This window comes from Mycosarcoma maydis, chromosome 13 (assembly GCF_000328475.2).
Source record: "Mycosarcoma maydis chromosome 13, whole genome shotgun sequence".
Taxonomy (NCBI): Eukaryota; Fungi; Basidiomycota; class Ustilaginomycetes; order Ustilaginales; genus Mycosarcoma; species Mycosarcoma maydis.
This window is the reverse complement of record NC_026490.1, coordinates 71200-91257: the sequence shown is the minus strand read 5'-3', so window position 1 is coordinate 91257 and position 20058 is coordinate 71200. Positions and strand designations below refer to the sequence as shown.

General features: G+C 55.0%; 7 protein-coding genes across 7 annotated transcripts; 5 read left to right on the top strand and 2 right to left on the bottom strand.

Moving 5' to 3' along the window:
- Nucleotides 1-627: 627 nt before the first annotated feature.
- UMAG_04517 (uncharacterized protein) lies at nucleotides 628-4209 on the top strand (the record flags this gene model as incomplete). Its single annotated transcript, XM_011392544.1, has 1 exon — nucleotides 628-4209. The coding sequence occupies one exon, from the start codon at nucleotides 628-630 to the stop codon at nucleotides 4207-4209; it is 3582 nt and encodes a 1193-aa protein (XP_011390846.1).
- Nucleotides 4210-4803: 594 nt separating this feature from the next.
- Nucleotides 4804-9231, top strand: UMAG_04516 (tetratricopeptide repeat-containing protein EMW1; the record flags this gene model as incomplete). The annotated part of the gene is made up of 1 exon (XM_011392543.1): nucleotides 4804-9231. One exon carries the CDS (start codon nucleotides 4804-4806, stop codon nucleotides 9229-9231), a length of 4428 nt encoding a protein of 1475 aa, XP_011390845.1.
- A 163-nt stretch (nucleotides 9232-9394) lies between these two features.
- On the bottom strand, nucleotides 9395-9886 carry UMAG_11988 (uncharacterized protein; the record flags this gene model as incomplete). The annotated part of the gene is made up of 1 exon (XM_011392712.1): nucleotides 9395-9886. The coding sequence occupies one exon, from the start codon at nucleotides 9884-9886 to the stop codon at nucleotides 9395-9397; it is 492 nt and encodes a 163-aa protein (XP_011391014.1).
- A 1197-nt stretch (nucleotides 9887-11083) lies between these two features.
- On the top strand, nucleotides 11084-12178 carry UMAG_04514 (uncharacterized protein; the record flags this gene model as incomplete). Its single annotated transcript, XM_011392542.1, has 1 exon — nucleotides 11084-12178. The coding sequence occupies one exon, from the start codon at nucleotides 11084-11086 to the stop codon at nucleotides 12176-12178; it is 1095 nt and encodes a 364-aa protein (XP_011390844.1).
- A 171-nt stretch (nucleotides 12179-12349) lies between these two features.
- On the bottom strand, nucleotides 12350-14296 carry UMAG_11987 (uncharacterized protein; the record flags this gene model as incomplete). The annotated part of the gene is made up of 1 exon (XM_011392711.1): nucleotides 12350-14296. One exon carries the CDS (start codon nucleotides 14294-14296, stop codon nucleotides 12350-12352), a length of 1947 nt encoding a protein of 648 aa, XP_011391013.1.
- Nucleotides 14297-15015: 719 nt separating this feature from the next.
- On the top strand, nucleotides 15016-16163 carry UMAG_04512 (uncharacterized protein; the record flags this gene model as incomplete). Its single annotated transcript, XM_011392541.1, has 2 exons — nucleotides 15016-15131; nucleotides 15227-16163. 2 exons carry the CDS (start codon nucleotides 15016-15018, stop codon nucleotides 16161-16163), a joined length of 1053 nt encoding a protein of 350 aa, XP_011390843.1.
- Nucleotides 16164-16718: 555 nt separating this feature from the next.
- UMAG_04511 (mitochondrial 54S ribosomal protein uL2m) lies at nucleotides 16719-18122 on the top strand (the record flags this gene model as incomplete). Its single annotated transcript, XM_011392540.1, has 1 exon — nucleotides 16719-18122. The coding sequence occupies one exon, from the start codon at nucleotides 16719-16721 to the stop codon at nucleotides 18120-18122; it is 1404 nt and encodes a 467-aa protein (XP_011390842.1).
- Nucleotides 18123-20058: the final 1936 nt, after the last annotated feature.

The window sequence follows — 20058 nt, the reverse complement described above, 5'->3', positions numbered from 1 at the left end:
TTGCAATGACTCAGTGACTAAATCTGGGCTCGGCTAGAGTCGGCCAAGTGCAAGAAGCGTGAACGGCACATGACCGTTTTCGCTGTGTCTGCTCGTGTGGCTTCCGGTTTTTGCCTTTTGCTTCTTTCTCCACATTCGTGATTCACGATTCGCAATGCAGGAAAGCAAGAGAAGAAGAAAAAACTAGAGATCACCCTCGTCTCCATACGTGATACACGATACCAACTCAACCTCGCCCTCCTCGCTCACTTGTTGCGTGATACACTGCGACGCACAAATCGGGAGGTCTCAAGCTCGCATCTCTACCTTTGTTCCGATCGCATCGAGACTGTACGCTGGAATCAATAGCCAGAGATCCTCGACGAATACGGTTCACGACGAGCGCTGTCTAAGGAATCGCAGCAGGCTGCCAGCTCGCAGTGCGTCATTCTGGAATGCCTTGTACTTTTTTTGTTGGCTCCCAAACTTGCCCTCGTAACTCTCAACATCACTCTAGCTAGCTCGTAGCACGGCAAACTGACGACGACGCGATAGTCCCGCAACGGTCTTGTCAATATGACACCGTCACTGTCCTCGATGGGCTTGGACACTTTAGCACCTTGCTCTTCTCGTGCTTCCTTCGCAACTATGGCCTCGACCGATGCATTTGACGCTTCCGAGATCTCGGCCACAGCTCAGGCACTCCTCCAAGCGCACTACGGTCGTTTGAAGCACGGCGCTGATACTGCTGCACCGACCGACTCGCTTGCATCTCAACAGACGCAGCTCAGCAGACTGGAACAAGCTATTGCCAATGTGGATCGCATCTGTCTGCAACTGGATAACATTCAAGTAGCTCATCAGCTGCACGCTGGAACGCCTGCGTCTACATCACAGGCTGCACGCATCCTACAACCTCTTGGACCTCTCGCTTTCTGGCCTGCACGACTTGTGTTGGATTCCGAGCGTGTCTTGATGCGCCAAGATCCGCACGGCCTGTCGGTGTGCGATCAACTCGTAATGGAAGATCAAGCTCTGCCGATGCTGACAACAGCGCCAGCGAATGACGACAAACTTAGCGTGAGCGTGCGACTGCCAGATCCTAGCCGGACAATTCAGGTCGAGTATGTCCATGTCACCATCAAAGACGCGCAGATGCAACTACAGGCGAGAAAGTCACGGTACCTTGCATACGCTGCTCAGCTACGCGAGCGCTTACCTGGCGAGTTGCACAACGGACGACAAGCTTTGATCAACAAGACTACTGTAACAGCCAAGGCTGAAGACCACATGGTCAACGAGAAGAACGAGGTGCTCAACGAGGAAGGTCTGCCTTTCTACGAACCAGTCGAGCGGATTACGGAACAAGAAGCGACGAGGCAGAACAAGGCATATATGCAGCCGTTTGTGCGTGCAGACAAGACAGCAGCTATGGACAAGGAGGAACGTCGACGATGGCTGCATGATATGCTGAGCAAATTCGAGGAGCAAGAGAACGAAAACGGCTCGGACGAGGAACAAGGAGACACGCAACAAACATCTGCCACTGCTTCCACTGCGAGAGAAGCATCCTCGCCGCAGACAGCACAGTCTGCAGCACAAGAGACCCGCGTCGTCCTGCGCACGCGCACTCCGAGCCCACCACCGTCACCAGACGATGAGTCAAAATCAAAATCACTCCCGGAAATCGTATCCGCAGCGAGGCCTCCTCCGCCCAAATCTGCACTGAAGCCAAGCGCAGCACGTCCGTCGGTTGTCCAACGTCCCTCGTTTGGTTCGACCGGTATTCGTCATGGCTTTCTCAATCTGAATCCATCCAGCCCAGGCGCGATCAAGAGCTCGTATTCATGGGAAGATCTCGAAAAGGAAGAGAAGAAATCCATCGCTCCCACTGATACAGAACGAGCATCCAGAAGTCAGACTCCTACACGCCTGGCTAGCAGTGACTTGACTGGCACTTGCTCACTACTTGGCCGACTCACAGATGCCGGGTCGAGTGCTGCGACGAGCGGGACGAGTACGCCGACCAAAAAGAGCGTTCGCATACAGAGCCCCGAGCGTGCGCATCCAGAAGCAACCGCTGGTTCCGGGATGACGCCTCTGCAGCGCGCGTTGCGATCCAGTATCCGCGTCAAGGAGAACTACGACCAAGATCGCGTCACGCCATCTCAGCCGGCGCCTGGTTCTTGCGCAACCTCACGTTCGCTCCAGTCCGGATCGGGCACAGCAGAGAAGCGTCATCGCGACGACATCGGTGTAGAACAAGAGGCGGAGCGTATCGTCAAGCTTCTTGGACCAGATGTGGTTGAGGGTCATCCAAACGCTCCACCTCCGGACGTACTCAAAAAGATGCAAGAGGCGCACGAGGAGCAGAAACGATGGTGTACTCCAGAGGCGATTGCTGCACGCGCCAAGCACGAACAAGACGAGCGCGAGTCCGAGCGGCTGCTGAGACTTGCCGAAAAGCCGGCGCTTGGTCACAGCGTATTGGAAAGGCGCAAAACCAGCGATCCGGCGCAGGATCCAAGGCATGCTTCGACGCCGGTCAACACGCATGCGCAACATGCCACGTTCAGCGCTTTCAAGCAAGGCTTTTTGAACCAGAAGCCTACAAGTTCGAAATTCGTGCCCAACCAGCGCGTGCCGCGAAAAGAAGCGGATAGCATACCCACTGCTCCGACACGGTCTCTGGGCATGTCGGCGTTAGACAGAGCTTCTCTGGGCGATGACGAGCTAAGCCAACGTCGACAAAACATGGGTCTTTCTGCCGCCGTCCCACATGCGAGACCGTCCAAGGCGTACGCGGAGAAAATCAAGCAGAGGCAGCAAGGTCAAGAGCCCGAGCCGAATGCGGAGGACGAGTCGGACCTACAAGTAAAGCTGGCTCGACCCTTGGACAAGGATGATGTGCCTCGAGCTGGTCGTGTGCGTTTCGACGTGCCTGCCGATGCCACGGCTGGTGATGATGACGATGAACAAGAGCGCGTCTCGGAGATCAACCCTGGCGCTGCGCTCGAAAACCACCTGCCAAAACATGTCGATGACGCCACCGAACTGGACGACGAGCAGCAAGATGCCAAAATCCAGCGCCAAGGCGCCGACACGGATGAAGAGGATGCCTACTTTGACTCGTACCTCTCCAACCGATCTCGGCGCGCTGCTGCGATCGACAGTCGCGGCTTGGACGTGCATCAGGACGACGATGACGAGCAAGACGATTCTGACGACCAAGATGATTTTGACGACCAAGATGATTTTGATGACCAAGATGATTTTGACGATCAAGATGACGACTTTGACTACGATCCAGACGACCTCATGGCGCTAGCACCTAGTTTCAATGCGGATCAACAGAGCTTGTCGGCATATCCTGAGCTGCTCAAGGAATACGAGCAGGCACGAGCAAGGATGGCTGCCATGGGACTCGCGATGCCGCGTAGTGGTGAGACCAGCCAAGGCAGCGACGCAAAGCGTGACGCGATCATGGCTGCAGCACGAGCACACGTCGATCGGGAGCACGCCCAGGACGACGAGGACGAAGAGGACGACTACGAGATGGATATTGTACCGCTCGATGCGGCTGTGCAAGACGCCGAGTACCAAGGCAACACGTCTTCTAGTGGTCACGGCTCTGGCTCGCGCATCTCACGCTTCAAGGCGTCGCTCGCACAGCACAAGATCGCAGGTGGTCGCACAAAGACATACAACCACCATCTAGATGACGTGCTGTCATCAGCTCAGAATTTCGGTCCGTCTCAAACCGCATCGTCGAACAATCTCGCGCGTTCAGCCGCATTCGACATGGACCGCACGCCAACACAACCCAACGTTGAACCATCCGACGGCGCACCTGTGATGATCATCCCTCAACTAGCTCCGGTTCGCTTCCCCAAGAACGGCGATCTGGTTGAGGGAGAAGCGAGCGGGCCTGTCGAGCTCGATGGAGGCGAGAGCGACCAAGACGACGAAATGGCCGAGATGGTGATGCGTAGCCGCTTGGAGAGATTGGAGTGGAAAAAAAATCATCCCGAACAGGCGTCGAGATTGGCGGAGAGCAAGAGAACCAAGCAGATGGTGGAGCGCGGTCAGGCGCCGCCGCCAGTGGTGACCAGGCAGCACAAGGTGGAGCGTGGTGCGAACGAGGCTCACGAGGCCCAAGCGGATGAGTGCGAGGCGAATCCACCAAAACCCAAGCTGAGCCGATTCAAGGCTTCCCGTATGGCTCAGTGACGTGCCTTGGTCGTGTTGTCAGCCTAAGTCGAAGCATGAATTCAGATCCATCAGGGCACGAGCATCTTTGCTGGAGAGCTTCATGCCGATGCGTCACGACGGTCATAGAGTGGGAGTCACGAGTGGTACATTTACGATGGTGGTTGAGTGAGCGACACATCCGGCCTGCGGCTATTCTACAAATCGACAGGGTAACGTGTTGAACCGTGAATCAATCACAATGAACCAATGAACCAGGGCCGGAGTTATGCTCGACGAATACGACGGCCGGGAGTCGGAGAACCTTGCAAGAAGTACGAAGGTTGAAATTTTTTGCGAGAAAGCGCGACGCTTTGAATTATACTCGTGACTGGCTGAGCAGCGTTGGAAAACGCACGACTAATCGTGAATCTCTTTCCTCTTGATGGAGTGGAGGGATTTTTTTTCTTCTCCCTTCTATTGATAATTTGTGTTGCGCTTCTTGTCGTGTCCTGGCTTGTGAACAATGGAAGTATGTGGGGAGTCTCTGACTGTCATACCACCATTGCCACCAAGGACAACACACACGATACCGGTCAGCATCCGAACAGAGCTGGCTGTTTCATATACTCGAGCATGAGCCGAGTAGGTGCGGTTCGCGCCTCCCGTTTCGCACGCGCACTACCACATACGCCCGTCAACCATTTCCTGCGCACCACAAAATCCCTGCTCGCCTCAGGAGGCCTCGATAACGAAGACATTGTCTACATCATCACCTCTCGGACCACCACGCTCGATCAGGCGGTAGCCGCAATCAGCCTCGCCTACCTACAGCAGCACCTCGACACAAGCCAGCACACGCAGCGTCGATACGTGCCCGTGCTATCAGCCGCTCGCCACGCATGTTTGAACGACGACCTGCCAGAGCTAGCTCTTGCCTTGCAAGCAGCACTCATCGCCGAGCACAATGTAATCTTTCAAGATGACCAAGTGTACAACGCGCTAGATGCATACACGTCTAAGAAAAGGGTAGTGCTTGTAGGCGGCGCAGCAGAACAGAACGGGGAGGAAGCGTGGTCAGAGTGGTTGGAGTTGCACGGCGCACAGTTATTCGGCGTGGTAGATACCGAGAATACGCTGCCCACGCAGATGCATGATGAAAACGGCAGCCTCAACGAGAGGTTGAACCTGGCACTCTTGCCTCGTCCTCAGCCGGTGAGCGGTGGTGGAGAAGCCGAGCCTAGCCTGACTTCTCTCGTCGCCATGTGGGCCAAACAGCAACTTGTCGAAAGTGGAGCATCAACAACATGCTCGCAGATCGTGACAAGGGAGCTGGCAGATCTCATGCTGGCAGCCATCCTGCTCGAGACCGATAACCTCACGCAATCCAAGACAAATTCGGTAGACCTTGGTGCTGTCGGCTGGCTCAACCCGCGCTCGTCGTTTCAACTTCAAGACGAGGATCATGCGACAGCCGCACTAGAAGACGCGCAAGAATCCGACCTGAATGACGATGAGGCGAATACACCCAACTACGATGCATTCGTGCCGACGTTCCCGGACCTGGATTCCATGTATCGTGCTTTGCGCGGCGCTTCTCGTCTATCGACAACTGCAAAGCCCGCGGTAGTGGTCGGTGCACAGGTTCCTGTTGCAGGTCTTGAGCTCGGTCATGCTTCCCCGCATCATTTTCAATGGAATCTGATCACCAACACGCTCGCCAACCTTGACCAACAGCAACGAGCTGGCGTCCCAGATTTCGTCCACAAAACCATTGTTGGTGATTTTGCCACTGTGCTTACGTCGGACTTGGCGTCTCGACTGCTCAAACCGATCGGCACACAGCTTGCGCAGAACCTGAGCAGCAATGGCAGTACCGCATTCGACCTACTCGCGATTCAAAAACACATCAACGCCGTAGTGGCGACCCAAGCTACGAGCGAATTGCAGAGGTACGAAATCCTCTGTATAGCCGTCTGTGCTCTGCATGCGTTTGTGCAGATCAACTGGACGGGCCCGGAATTGCCAGAGTCTCTGGATCCAGTCTCTCTACTACGAGCATCTTCGCCAGACGCCTTCGCTCCTCGACCGCTCGACACGGACGCCGAGGAAAAGGCCAACCTAGCCACCAACAAGTTGATCCACAGTGCATCACTCGAAGCGCTCGCATTCAAGGGCGAACCCGCCTACCATCTGTGTCAGGTGCCCTTCTTCCTAGTCTTGTCCAAACTCGTGATCGACGCACTCTGGTCGGCTCAAGCCCCAAACCAACCAGATGGCAATACGGCCAAAGTACACGTCGAGACGCTAGCTTGGTGGAGGTTGCGTGTGTTCACAGTGCATAGCCACGTGCTCGACCAAGCTGTAGCGTTTGGTAACAAGGTATTTGAGCCGGTCAACAAGTTGTGCGATGTCCTGGCAGCTCGTGCTGCTGCCACTGGGAAGCCTGCCAATGCGGCAGACGCCAAGAAGAGCGAGTGGGCCTCGCTCTCGTCGCGTCTTATTCTGGAGCGCGGAATTGCGCTGCAAAGGCTAGGAAGCGACAGGGAGGCGTCCGAGACGTTTGTCAACGCGGCCAAGGAGAATGGGTTGAGGTACCGCATGTCGGGTGCGCTCGGTAAGAGGACCAAGTTTCAAAAAGAGGACAAGACACAATTGGTGCTGTTGGCCAAGAGCGTCGTTGCGGATGGTGGTAAGGAAGACGAAGAGGACGAGATATCAGAGAAACAGCCAGAACAGGCTGGCGCCCATGTGGAGAAGCAAGAGGAGTTGCAGACGGGTTTCGCCGCCAAGGCCAACGCTGAGGATCAAGTGGCGGGTATGCCGTCAACGTACGCTCTCAACGACGATACGCTTCTCGAACAGACCAAGTTCACGTCGACTACGGCTGGCAGCAACGCGGCCTGCTCTGGTGGTGCTAGCGGTCAGCACGACACCGATGCCGACCTTTTGGAGCTCGATCCCAACGCTCAGCCACCGCTAGCGGTCCTGGACCAGTGTACACTGCTGGCGCTCTGCCTCAATATTCACAACACCCAAGCTGCGCATGGCTTGACGGCAAATCAGATGCAAATGTTTATCGCACGCGTCGTGTCGCATGCTCGCAACTGGACGGTGCACACCATGTCGCTTTTGCTACGAGCACGACTGGAATCCACACGAACACGTACGGTCGAAAGATCCGTGTTGCAGCTGCAGGCGCTGATCGATCAGATGCCGACCAACGACTCGTCGATCCAAGAGCGTCTCAAGTTTTTCCACGCGCTTGATCTGCCTCCCAAGTGGGAGATGCAGGCGGAGCTCGCTCGTCGCTATGCTAGTATCGGTGTCACACGATCCGCCTTGGAGATCTTTGAACGCATCGAGATGTGGGAAGAGGTGGTGCAGTGTTTAGGCATGCTTGGCCGACAGCAGGAAGCAGTCGAGGTGGTCAGCGAGCTTCTGGAGGGCAAAAAGGTCGAGGCTGATGTCGACGTGGCCGTGCGCCGAAGACGAGATGCACAGCTCGACAGCCAGAGCGAAGCGCAACAGATCATGTATCGGCGCATGGATCGCGCACGAGAGGCCAAGCTGTGGTGCCTGTTGGGTGATCTCGAGCCCGCCTCTGCGCTGGCGCACTATTCCAAAGCATGGCAAGTATCCGCGTCGTCTTCGGCACGTGCTGCTCGGAGTCTGGGCGGTGTGTACTTCACTAGTCAAGATTTTGGCCAGGCGAGCAAGTGGCTAAGGTACGCGCTCAAGATCAATCCTCTGTATACGAGGAGTTGGTTCATACTCGGTTGTTGTTACATGCGACTCGAAAAGTGGAACGAGGGTGCACAGTGTTTCCGGCGTTGCACGGCGCTGGACGATGAAGATATGGAGAGTTGGAACAATCTGGCGAGCTGCTACCTGCGGATGGTGGAAAGTGCGGACGCGGATGCAGATGCGGATGCAGGTGCGGCAGGGATCGAGAGGATAGGAGCACAGGGTGGGCTGCCGGATATCCTCGAGGCTGAAGAAGAAGCGGATAGGGTGTGGGACGATGGTGCTGGCGCAGCGTACGATGACGATGAGGAAGGGCAGAGCGACTGGAGTGGCAGTTGGCAATCCGATTCCGGTGTCGAAGTGTCTTCGAGCGATGAAACGGATGCCAGCTCGCTCGCTGACGACAGCGATGCCGAGACCGAGGTGGGACTTCGTAACCCGGGCCAAGTGTCGAGCTCGCCACGCTCGCCCCGCTCGCGACGTGGCTTGGGTGGCTCGAGGACGACGGCCTACTCTCTGAAACTGCTCGCGCACCGTTCGCTACAACAATCGCTCCGATTCGCACACGACAACTGGCGCGTGTGGTACAACTACATGGTTGTGTGCGTTGACGTTGGCTACCTGCTCGAAGCAACGCGCGCCATGGTGCGCGTAACCGAGATCCAAACGCGCAACAAGACCAACGACGCCGAACGAGCCCAGAGCGTCGACGTTGGTGTGCTAGCTCGACTCGTGGACGCGGTGACGCGAACGCCAAAAGCGACGTTGGAAGCGGAAGCGCTGCATGCGCAACAGACGTACGAATCGGCGTTGGCGCAACACTGCAATGACGCAGGCGCAGGCTTAGCTGCACCGGTGGCGCCGAAACTCGACCCGAATTCAGGTCTCGGCCTGTTCCCCGCCGTACAGCGCTTGTTTGACGAAACGCTGCTGCCGCGCATCTCAACGAGCAGCAGCATCTGGAAGCTCTACTCTCGCCTGCTGCTGTGGAACGGCCAACGCCAACGTGCGGTCCAACATGCTCTGGTCGACGCGTACAACTCGGCGCTCACCGAAGCTGAGCAAGCCGAGCTCCAGACGGATAAACATGTGTTTCTCGCACTCCTGCACGATCTCAGCAATCTGGTGGATGCATTGCTCGACTTGGCTGAGCACCAACAGGCCGAGACGGAGCATCAAGCCAAGATCGATGCGCCCGAACCGAGGTTCCAAGCGAGGAGCCTGGTACGAAGCTTTCTAGCCAAGACGAGGGGCAGTTGGGATCAGGAGGTCGAGTACGATCAGGCAAAGGAGCTGTTGGAGCAGCTGAAGAACTGAACAGCTGAGAAGCACAAGAGATCGACAATCTTGGCAAAGATGGCAATCAAATCAATAATCAACTTGTAAGAATCGTGAATGCTCGGCCAGGTGAGAAACCAAGAGAGATCAAGAGACGCATATATGTGAATGTGAGCGGAGGCATTCACGAGCGCGCCTTCGGTTAGAGCCAAAAGCAAAGCGTGCTGAGCAGCAGCACAGCCAGCGACGCAGCGGGGAATACAAAATGCGTCTTGTGCCAACCGACGGACGCAGCCAGGGCAGCATTGGCGCTAGCCGAGCTGGTGGAAGTGGCGAGCGACGACGTGGAGGTGATGGAAGAGCTTGACGTTGACGGCCGAGTGGAGCTCGAGACGGTCGAGCTCGAAGAGGCTGAGCTAGTTGCCGTGGAGCTCGTCGAGTTGACAGTGGACGAAGAGGAGATTGTGTTGATCGAGGTAAACGAGAATGAGATGAGCGTACCGAGTGTCGCTGCTGCATCCGTGGTTCTGGAGCCAGAGGACGACGTCGTCGACAGAGCAGACGAGCTGGACGAATTGCTAGAGAATGACGACGAGCTCTGTGCTGTGACCGTGTGGGTTGAGAGCATTGCGATGCAAACCAAGACCATGCCAACCGCCATATTCAAGGTGGGTGGTTGCAGCATCCGTACCATCTTTGCTTGCTGTGTTTACCGTGCTTGCCGTGCTTGCTCGAGGCGTCGTTATGAGGGTAAGTTGCAAAGCGGCTTTCTTTTCGCTTTGATATGCAGTGGTAAGCGTGCGCGACGTCGACGTCGACGTTGACGTTGACGCAAAAATGACGATCAGCGCAGCGTGGTTCGACCGCCAAGAACCAACTACCGTAGCCGGAAAACACCGAACGCTCTTCCGCCGTCACGAGTAACGAGTGTCGGAAGCCTTTGACGTCGTTCCGCAGCACAACGCGAATCACGAAATAATGTTAATGCACATCGCGTTCTTGTTCACGATTCTTACTATAGTGGCTACGACCTAACATGCATCTCGCTTGTGCACGCTGCACTCGTGACTCTCACGCCACGCGTCTAGCCTGTGGCGTGTTGCATGTTGAGCTATGGCATTCACGATTCCCGGGCGAGAGAAAAGAAATTGAAACAGGCTTCAAGCACAACAAAAGAAGGAAAACGAAAACGAAAACGAAAAAAAAGAGAGAGAAAAGAAAAAGAAAAGTACAGCCGAGCAAGCGTGTTGGGCGTCGGCATCACTCCCGTCTTGAAAAGAGGAAGCGCAGAGAGGCAGACACAGACACACACAGACACACAGATCTCGATGCAGGTGCAACAAGAGACTCACACTCACGACCCACACGACCCACGACTCTGGCTGGGCTGGGTGAACGCTAATCACGATTGCTATACATTTCACGATTTTCGTGATTCGTGACAGAGTTGAGCGTTCTGAAGAGAGAATCGTGATTGTGGTTTGCGGCTCTCGTGTCTGCCTGGCTCGAGCCACCTTTGTCGCTAAGACAAATTCGCATTCGTGATGGACGACCTCGCTTTGGCACATATTGCACTTGATTCCATTTCTTTCTTGCTACCTCTCCCACCTGTCGTGCAGCCGCACACGCATCGTTGGCGTCCTCTATTCGCAGCAACTTCCAGCTTCCAGGTCGCAGCTTCCAGCTTGCAGCTTCCAGGCCGCAGCTCGCATTCATTCAATTCCCTCGGACGTGCTCCAGTCTCGGCTCAGCTTCCACGTCAGGCAGCCCTTCCAACGCGGCTCACCCACCGACGTTGCCTTAAAATACAGCTCCCACAAGCGCGCGCACAAGAATCCACGCGTTTCTCTTCTCGTCGCCACGCTGCTCATTGGTTTGCTTGTCAAACAGAATGGACTCGGCCAAGATCTTTGCTCTCGGCCTCGCCGCCGGTCTCGCCATCCACGCATTGATGCGCAACCGTGCCAAACAGGCATCCAACCAACCAAATGATTCAATAGCGTCCAAGTCGAGCAAGAAGAACAAGAAGACCAAAAGGACCAAGGACGCCGCAACGGTGCCAGACGTGGTCAACCAGCCAGCACCAACCCATCAGCCCGTTGTTGCTCAAACCGCATCGCAGAAGAAGAAGGTCAAAAAGCAACAGCAACAGCAACAGCAACAGCAACAGCAACAGCAACAGCAACAACAGTCACCACCGTCACAGCCTTCTAACGTCGAGAGTGACGAAAGCAACGAAAGCTATGCGGCCGTTGCAGAGGCGAACGGGGCCATCAACAACGAGGCGATTCGGGCTAAAGCCGATGCCGTTCAAACCGCTTTCACCGCCTCGCTGGGCGATATGCGCGATGCCGATGTCGACCCGCTTCCCGCTGGATACAGCTCGACAGCACGCATCCCCGTAGCCGAGGTCAAAGCGCCTAAACCTAGCTTGTCCAAGAGGGATCTTGATGACGGATGGTCTAGCGTCGGCGGCTCGGGTTCGTCGTCGGCTGCTTCCAAGTTGAACGGCCTCAGCAACGCCACCAAGCCTAATAGCAATGGTGTCAAGCCGTCCATCGCGTCCACCAACCCGTTCGCCGCGCTCCCGGACGACGCTACAACATCCTCAGTGCGTCGAATTCCCGCCAAATCTGCTAACAAGCTCAACGGCGTCAACGGCAGCGGATGGACCGTCGCCTCGCACTCGGCTCTCACCAAACCACGCAGCAATGCCAATGCCAACGGCACAGTCAGCACAGCAACAGAAACCAAAAAACAGCGTTCCAACGCTAACAAGGCGCAAGCCAAGAAACAGGCCAAAGAGGAAGCCGACCGCTTGCAGGCTGAGCGTCTGGCTGCTCATCGCAGGGAGCAAGCCAATGCAGCCGCCAAGCAGAGAGAGGCAGCCAAGAGACCCACGCCCACAAGCGTGCCGCGAACGAGCACCAACGCAACCAGTGCAAAGGCCAGCGTGGATCTGAACGGCAGGTTGGTGTGGGATTGAACGCTGACAGAAACCCAAGATATTCACCGACGCGGTTGGTAGCGTCTGTTTGAGTTGTACATGCAAACCGCATTCCTTTCGTGAATCTGATCGAGTTCTGATTCTGTTATACGCCGTGCGCGATGCGCGCTGATTATTCGTGATTCGTGATTATTTGGGGGCTCTAGCTTTCTACAAATCCTGATGTGATTGAGATTTCCTCGGGTCTTGTTGGGTCTGTGCCGAGATGTGGTGCTGGCTCGACTCATTCGGTTTGCACCTTACATGGAGCTTTTGGATCGCAAAAGCCTCTGTTACGGGCACGGAATTTGTCGTAGCCCAAGTTTGAGCGAGGTGGTCGAGATCTAGATGCCAAGGGAAGAGTGCGACTTGGACCAAGTCGACTGTCTGCTGACTGTGTGCTTCGGCGTGTAAGTGATTGACGACCCAGGTGGGGGCGTAGATCCACGTGTGATCGCAAGCGATGCTCGCCATGTAAACGAGCTTGCTCGCGCTGTATGTAGAGTCGTACTGCTCGACGTGCGGCAACATGGCTGTACCCTTGTTGGGCAGCATGTGGAACGGGACGCTGAACGTGCGGTAGAGCAGATGATGTTCGTACCGCTCCAACAATGGATCAGCATGCCTAGTGAGGCGCGAGAGCGATGTGTCGATCGAGAACACGGTAGGCAACAGCGCAGCTTGGTGGAGAAATGAAAACAGCACGAGTTGGACAACGTGTTGGACAACGTGAAGCACGCAGAGCGTACGCATCAGGCGCACTCGATGCGTGAAGAAGCGCGACTGCAGCGCGTACGCCATGACGATCGTGGACGGGAAGGCGAGCGCAAGCAGAAAGCGCGCTTCTTGATGCGGTGACATGGAAAGCATCGCGAGCGACAAGACGACAATCCAAAGACTTAGTGCTACAATGGTCGCTTCGATGTCGACCCACGCCACTTGCTCATCGATGCATGCTTGCTCCGGCTTGCTCGACGTCGATGCAACTTGGCAGGCCGTAGTGCCGTCCATTGGTCGTTCAACTTCCTTCCGCTCCTGCTCTTGTTCTTCGACAACCTCCTGGCTCGCTGCCGTCTGTATGTCGGTACTTGGACCAACTTTGTCGCGCACAAATAGGTAGCCCTGGATTACCACAACAATGCAATTGGCAGCCCCCACCATCATCGGAAAGTTGACCACCGCATGCAACCATCTCGGATGCAGACCATGCTGAGCCACGTTGTCCGTCTTGACATTGTACAGCAAAGCATTGACGGGTGGTACAACCCACTTTGTTCGCCAGAAAGTCGCCAGTTCCATGCAATTCATCTTGGCCAACCTCGTATAGAAGCTGGTTTCCGTTTCGATACGAAGGCCAAAGAAGGCGATCGCAATCGTGATTGCGATGGACAGCGAGATCAAAGCCGTTCGAGGGTGGCCCTGGATTGCCAGTCGCACATGGCGATAAAAGACAAAAGCGGCGAGAGGCAGAGCAAAGATGGCGAAAGTAAAGCGCATGAAAAAGCCATCGACGGCAAAGAGCCCCACGAGGATGCCCCAGTGTGGTAGTGCCGGCCTGTCACACTGATACCAGGTCGGCGATTTGAACCGGTTGGCAACGAGAAGAAGGCAGAAAGCGAGCAGGTATGCTTCGTGCGAGTTGCTAAAGGGGCGTACGAGAAAGGTGGTTGCTGCTGTCGAGATGCCAAAGAGGTAGTGGACGTATCGTGTTGTCTGTGGCGGTAGGAAAAAGACGATACTAATATCGAGAACCAGGCTCCACAACAGCATGTTGATGCGCTGAATCAGGAACAAAGAATGTCCCGTTAGCGGTCCGCCTAAAAGTCTGCGGATCTTGAGCATCGGTTCGACAGCGACATACTGCATGAGAAGGACCGAGAGCGAACGCAAAGCATGATTCGGTTGCCATTCCCATGTCAACTGCGCGTCCGAGTTGGCGAGACTGAGCCAAAAGTAAGTCTCACCGGATTGCATCCATTCGTCCGGGTGGATGTAGCCGTAGCCGAACAACGCGCTGAAGCAACGGAGTGCTAGCAGACAGAGGTAGATGCGACCATACGACGTTCTAGGATCGAACATGCTCCACCATCGCGGTGAGCTCGAACTAGGCATGCACATGCTCGTGCACCAACCGGACTGTGTGCGCGCTGTTGATCGAGTCTTAAAGTGAGCCGCATCGGTCTCTGTTCGTCGTTGTGAGGGTCATGCAGCGCTGGTGTGTAGCGGTTGTCAAGTGATGGTCTGTGATGGAAGAAGGTTGTTCGAGAGACTCACAGAGTCACAGTCACAGTCACAGTCACAGTCACAGTCACAGTCACAGTCACAGGTGCATGGTGACAGTGAGTGTGAGCTGTGAGCGTGAGTGTTGGTGTTAGTTTGAACTTACCAAAAACGTGAAACGTGATGACCCTACACGCTAACGCAAGGTTCATGGTTTACGGTTCACAGTTTACGGTTTACGGTTCACAGGTCACGGCTCACGGGTGACGGGTGACGGGAAAAATTGACGGTGGGTTGCGTGTTGGATTAGCTACTCGTGACTGTATGTCCTTTCGGTCACCGTGGACCGGCGCGTAGTTCGTTTGGCGTTTGGACCGCCATTTACGCGTCGACCTAAGACACGAGATAGTTACGTGATAGTCGTGAGTTGCAAGAGTGACACGCTTTCCAGATTCACATTCACATTCACATTCACGGTTCCACCATCCACGATCCACGATCCAAGTTCTACCTCGCCGACGCCTGGTCTTGCGCGACGACCACATCACTCCATCCAAATTGTCACTGCCTGTTCTTGATAACACTACGGACTTGAAGCTACATTCCACATAGCCAACATGGACGAACAAGACCCTGGACTGCAGTTCTTTCCCGACGGCAACGTCGACTTGTACGGTACTCTCCGTGTAGACAAGGAGGCAACTCAAGAAGAAATCAAGAAAGCATACAAGAAGTGAGTCTGCAGAGCCCAGCGGCGCCATCTCCCACTGCTGATATTGACGCATCCCTCGCTCCTGTGACTATGACCGACACTCTCCAACACTCCAGGCTGGCGCTCAAGTTTCATCCGGACAAGGTGCTTTCCAATTCGGCATCGGCTGGCGCTCAAGATGCCATCCAACAGTTTCAAAAAATTGGCTTTGCCTATGCGGTGCTCTCTGATGAGGTGCGAAGACGTAAATTCGACAACACCGGTTCAACCAAAGAGCTCATGGTGGGCGAGGGCGATGCAGATTTCGACTGGAACGAATACTTTAAGGAGCTCTGGACGGGCGAAGTTTCGCGTCAAACGTTGGACGAGTTCAAGAAAAACTACCAGGACTCTGCAGAAGAGATAGAGGACATCTTGGCTGCCTACGACGAGACACAAGGCGACTTAGCTGGCATTTTTGAACAAGTACCCTGCAGCGAATTCCTCGCTGACGAGGACCGATTCATCCGCATCATCGACCATGCCATCCAACAGGGAGACATCAAGGCGACGCCCCTCTGGAAGCGTACCAAGAAGGACGGCGCACTTCGAAAGGCGTTGCGTCAAAAAGCACAGGGCGAGGCGGCGGAAGCTGAAAAGCTGGCCAAAGAGCTAGGTGTCTGGGACGATCTCTTCGGCTCTGGTAAGGGCAAAGGAAGGCCTGCTCGCACATCCAAATCCTCCGCCAACCCGAAGAACGGAAGCAAGCCCGGCAAAATCGATAAATCCAATTCAAAAGCAAATCATGACCAAGCTGACGATCTTTCCGGACTCGCAGCGCTCATCCAGCGCAAGAATCAGAACCGCGTTTCACAGTTTGACGACATGATTGCCAAACTGGAAGCAAAAGCGGGTGTCAAAGAGAAGCGTCCTACCGACGAAGAATTCGATCGTATCCAAGCCGACATCATGGCTCGCAAGAATCCAGGCAAGGAGAACAGCGGGGCCGACAAGAAGCGCGCGTCTTCCGCCTCGACCACAGCTCCGTCAAAGAAGAACAAGGGTAGCAAGTAGGAGATGATTTAGACCGATTCCCAACCGCATGCAATATGTCTTTTTGATGAAATGTATTTCTAACATCCAGCAATCACGATGGCTGCGGAGAAGGCAGAAGCAGGTGATTCCTGTCTGAGATCATGGGTTAGGAACTAAGTTAACACATGTGAGACTGGATCACATCGTGGATCGTGCTGCTCTTGGCTTGTCACGTGTCGAGTGTCGAGACCTTGTTGTGGGTCGTGGGTCACGAGTCACGGGTGGTGGATGCAAGATGATGCTGTTAGAGCAGCATTATGATAAGTTATGTCATCATCACAAATTGCGTGAAATTCAAGAGTGAGTCGCACGTGATGCTAGCACAAAGCGATCAGGAAGAAAGTCGGATTTTTTCGTAGAGCGAACTGCCCTTTGGCAACACTCACGACTTTGAATTGACCTCGTCGTCGTCGTTGCCATCATCACTTGTCGCATTCTGGGGCATTCACGTCGACCCAAACGCTCTGTTGCCACGTCTTGCTCCTCTCTTCATCCTACAATAGTAAGAGGCTGTAGAACAGAGTGCAGCACACGATGGTCGCATCTGCGTTAAGCCGCGCCTCTTTGCAGGCGTTGGCGAGAGCTGGTGCCATTTCGACGAGTTCAGCCTCTTCGTCCAGGATCACAGCAGCGGTTCAGGCCTTGATTGGAAACCATCGTTCTCTGCATGTCGTCTCTTCTACGACCCAGTTGATCAGCACGCCGATCATTGCCGCATCCTCCAAGCCGGCGTTGTCAGCCCCGGCTAGGCTGACGCGAAAGGAACGCAGGACAGCAGTCAAGAAACAGCGCAAAGAGGCCAAGCGTCGTGTTGCTGAATCGTCCGTATCGGCACGACTCGGCGTGTCTACGGCCAAGACGTCGCCTCTTGTGCGCAAGGATCGACAATTCAAGACGTACAAACCGATCACGCGCTCGATTCGATGGTTGAGGCAGCCGCTGAATGAGCATCTGCACAAGGGCGGGCCTGTGCGCTCACTTACGATCGCCAAGCGTAGTACGGCAGGAAGGAACCATCACGGTCATGTAACGGTGCGCGGACGGGGTGGTGGACACAGAAGAAGGATCAGGCTGGTGGATTTTTATCGATGGGAGTCGGGCGAGCAGGAGGTGCTGCGAATCGAGTACGATCCCGGCCGCAGTGCGCATATCGCGTTGGTAGAGCACAAACAGACGAAAAAGCAGAGCTACATCCTCGCGCCGGACGGTCTGAGGGCTGGCGACACAGTGCAAAGCTACCGACAGGGTATTCAGGGCGATGCTGGCGCAGCAGCTAGCATGAGCAGCCATGTGGTCGACGAGATTGTAACTTCGGCGGATGGCAGCACGCTTTCGACTGACCCTGCTGCACCTCAGACCGCTTCTGTGGCGGGAGGAGCCACAGGCAACAGCAATGCGTCGCTCGATCTGGGTATCTTCCGTACGCAAGCCATCCGACCGGGCAATTTCCTGCCGCTCAATCTGATTCCGATCGGCACGACGATTCACTCGATCACAATCAACCCACTCGGACCGGCCAAAATGGTGCGCTCTGCAGGCACATTCGGCCAGCTTGTGGCTTTCTCAGGCCGAAGCGGCGGCGGCGACTCGCATGCGCAGGTTCGACTGCAGAGCGGTGAAGTTCGCCTGATCCCGAGCAATTGCTGTGCTGCAATCGGCACGGTAAGCAACAAGGACCACCAGCATCGAAGGCTGGGTAAAGCGGGACGAAGCCGATGGCTGGGTAGGAGACCCAAGGTTCGCGGTGTAGCAATGAACGCCTGCGATCACCCGCACGGTGGTGGACGTGGTAAGAGTAAGAGTAACATGCATCCCAGATCGATCTACGGACACCTGACCAAGGGTGCACGAACAAGGAAGCCTGGTACTAGGGGAGGTAACCAGATGGTGATCCGCGAACGACCGAGAAGGAACGGCAAGAGGCTAGGCAAGCCCTAAACGTATTCACGACGGCGCACTGTACTGTATTTTGTGCAGAATGGTGAATGTTTTGGTGCACAATGGCACCCTGTGTTATTTGATCGGTTGTGGGTGGCACCAAGACTCTCAAAGTGGCGTGGGATCCAGGAGGGTGCATGCGAATCTGCTGGCGAAACGGCCAGCCGATTTGCCACTGAATGAGCAAGTCGGAACCGGAGAGGATGAGCGAGATGAGGAGACCTACTGAGGGAAATACGCAGACCAAAAGAACAACTGAGGGGGCGGGCTGAGAAAAGGAGCAGGAACGTGGAAGCGGATGCAGCTAGCATTCCTAAAGCGATCCGACCCATTGGTAAGCGCGCACTGCGGGATCGCATATGTTTGGCGATTCAACTGATATGGCAGCCATGCCGTACTTGGTGCTGTCGTGCGGAAACCGCGACGACGAAAGAGACAAAGGGTGCGATCAACCTGAGAGGGAGCGTTGGTGTGTTGTAATTCCATGTTTTGACTAGGTTAGTTCCAGATTCAGACACCGGGACTTGAACTGAAAAGTCGCATGCATACATACACACACACACACACACACACACACAGACACACACGATCAACAAACATCAAGGTTGACAGCTGGCTTATGGCCTGCGCTGGTCATCAAGTTAGAGTTGTGGCTGGGGTGGTGACAGCGGCCAAAAAGCGGATGGAGCGGGAAGCGGAGTACGTTGGTGAGGCGCTGGTGGTTTTGTCTGCTGCATCGGGCATGGAAATACGATTGATAATCACGAATTGTGAATAGAAAATATGATGGCACCGTCGAGGCTTTTTTTGGTCGTTCATTTTCCAAGACATTTGACAGCGTCGGAGTGACAATTTGACGCTTTGACTAAACTTAGCACGATCTGTTCAAGTCGGATCGCATCCCCGACGTCCCCGTTGAGGAAAGCACCAAGCATCCGCACGCACATCCGCACGCACATCCGCACGCACATCTTGGTGTTCTGTGCATGCGTCTCTGCTAACAGATGCACAGAAGCAATCTGCAGACCAGCCGCAAGAACAAAGCGCAGATAACTTGTTTCGATTGAGAACGTTTGTGCGCGCGACGCGTTCTTGTGGAATCGTGAATCGCTTCAAGTTCACGTTCGAGTTGGACCGCATGGATCATCAATCTACAAAAGCAAAGACTTTACCATTGGCCTGCGCAGCCTACCTTGAGTCGCAGTGCATGGAGTCGTGCAAGGTAGGGGCGAGGCGAGCATGGCTTGGCTCGGCTCGACCTGTGTAAGCGAAGAAAGCCCGCCCGTCCGTCCGCCCGCCAGCCAGCCACACGGCATCGACATGCTATATCAACCCCCGTAACTGAAAGCAAACAAAAGAAAAAGAAAAAAGAAAGGAAATGCACTTCTGAATCACAGACTACTCGTGATTACAAACGGAGCTGTCACGAGGAGCAGATTTACAATTTCAAAAAGCTCGGATAAGAAAGAAAAACACGGATCTTGCATATCCTTGCCCTTTTTTATTTTATTTTATTTTATTTTTGATTTTTTAGGGTTTCAGCCTGGGTTGGTGGTTTGCTCGAATCACGAATGTGTTAGGTGCAGCACTCACGACTTGTACTGTACAGGACGCTCCAGCTGCTGTCAAATAGCAACACGCAGGCGTCGGTGCTACGTTAGGCGACACTCAGGCGTGAGTTCGCTGCGTTCACACGACCCTTGATCGACGTTGCACGCACGCCTGGCTCATCTGGCTCATCTGGCTACACCTGCCCCAGTCCTTCTCTGCGGTGCATTGCATAGCACGATACCTTGAAGCCCCCCTTGCTTGTGCGGTGCATGCATTGCCTTCACTCCACCGTTCCTGCCACATGCTGGTTCGCCCTGTTTCCTCATCTTACTTCCACTTTGCCCCTCTCGCCCTTCATCTCCCTTGCCTGGAGTGCATTGTGAAT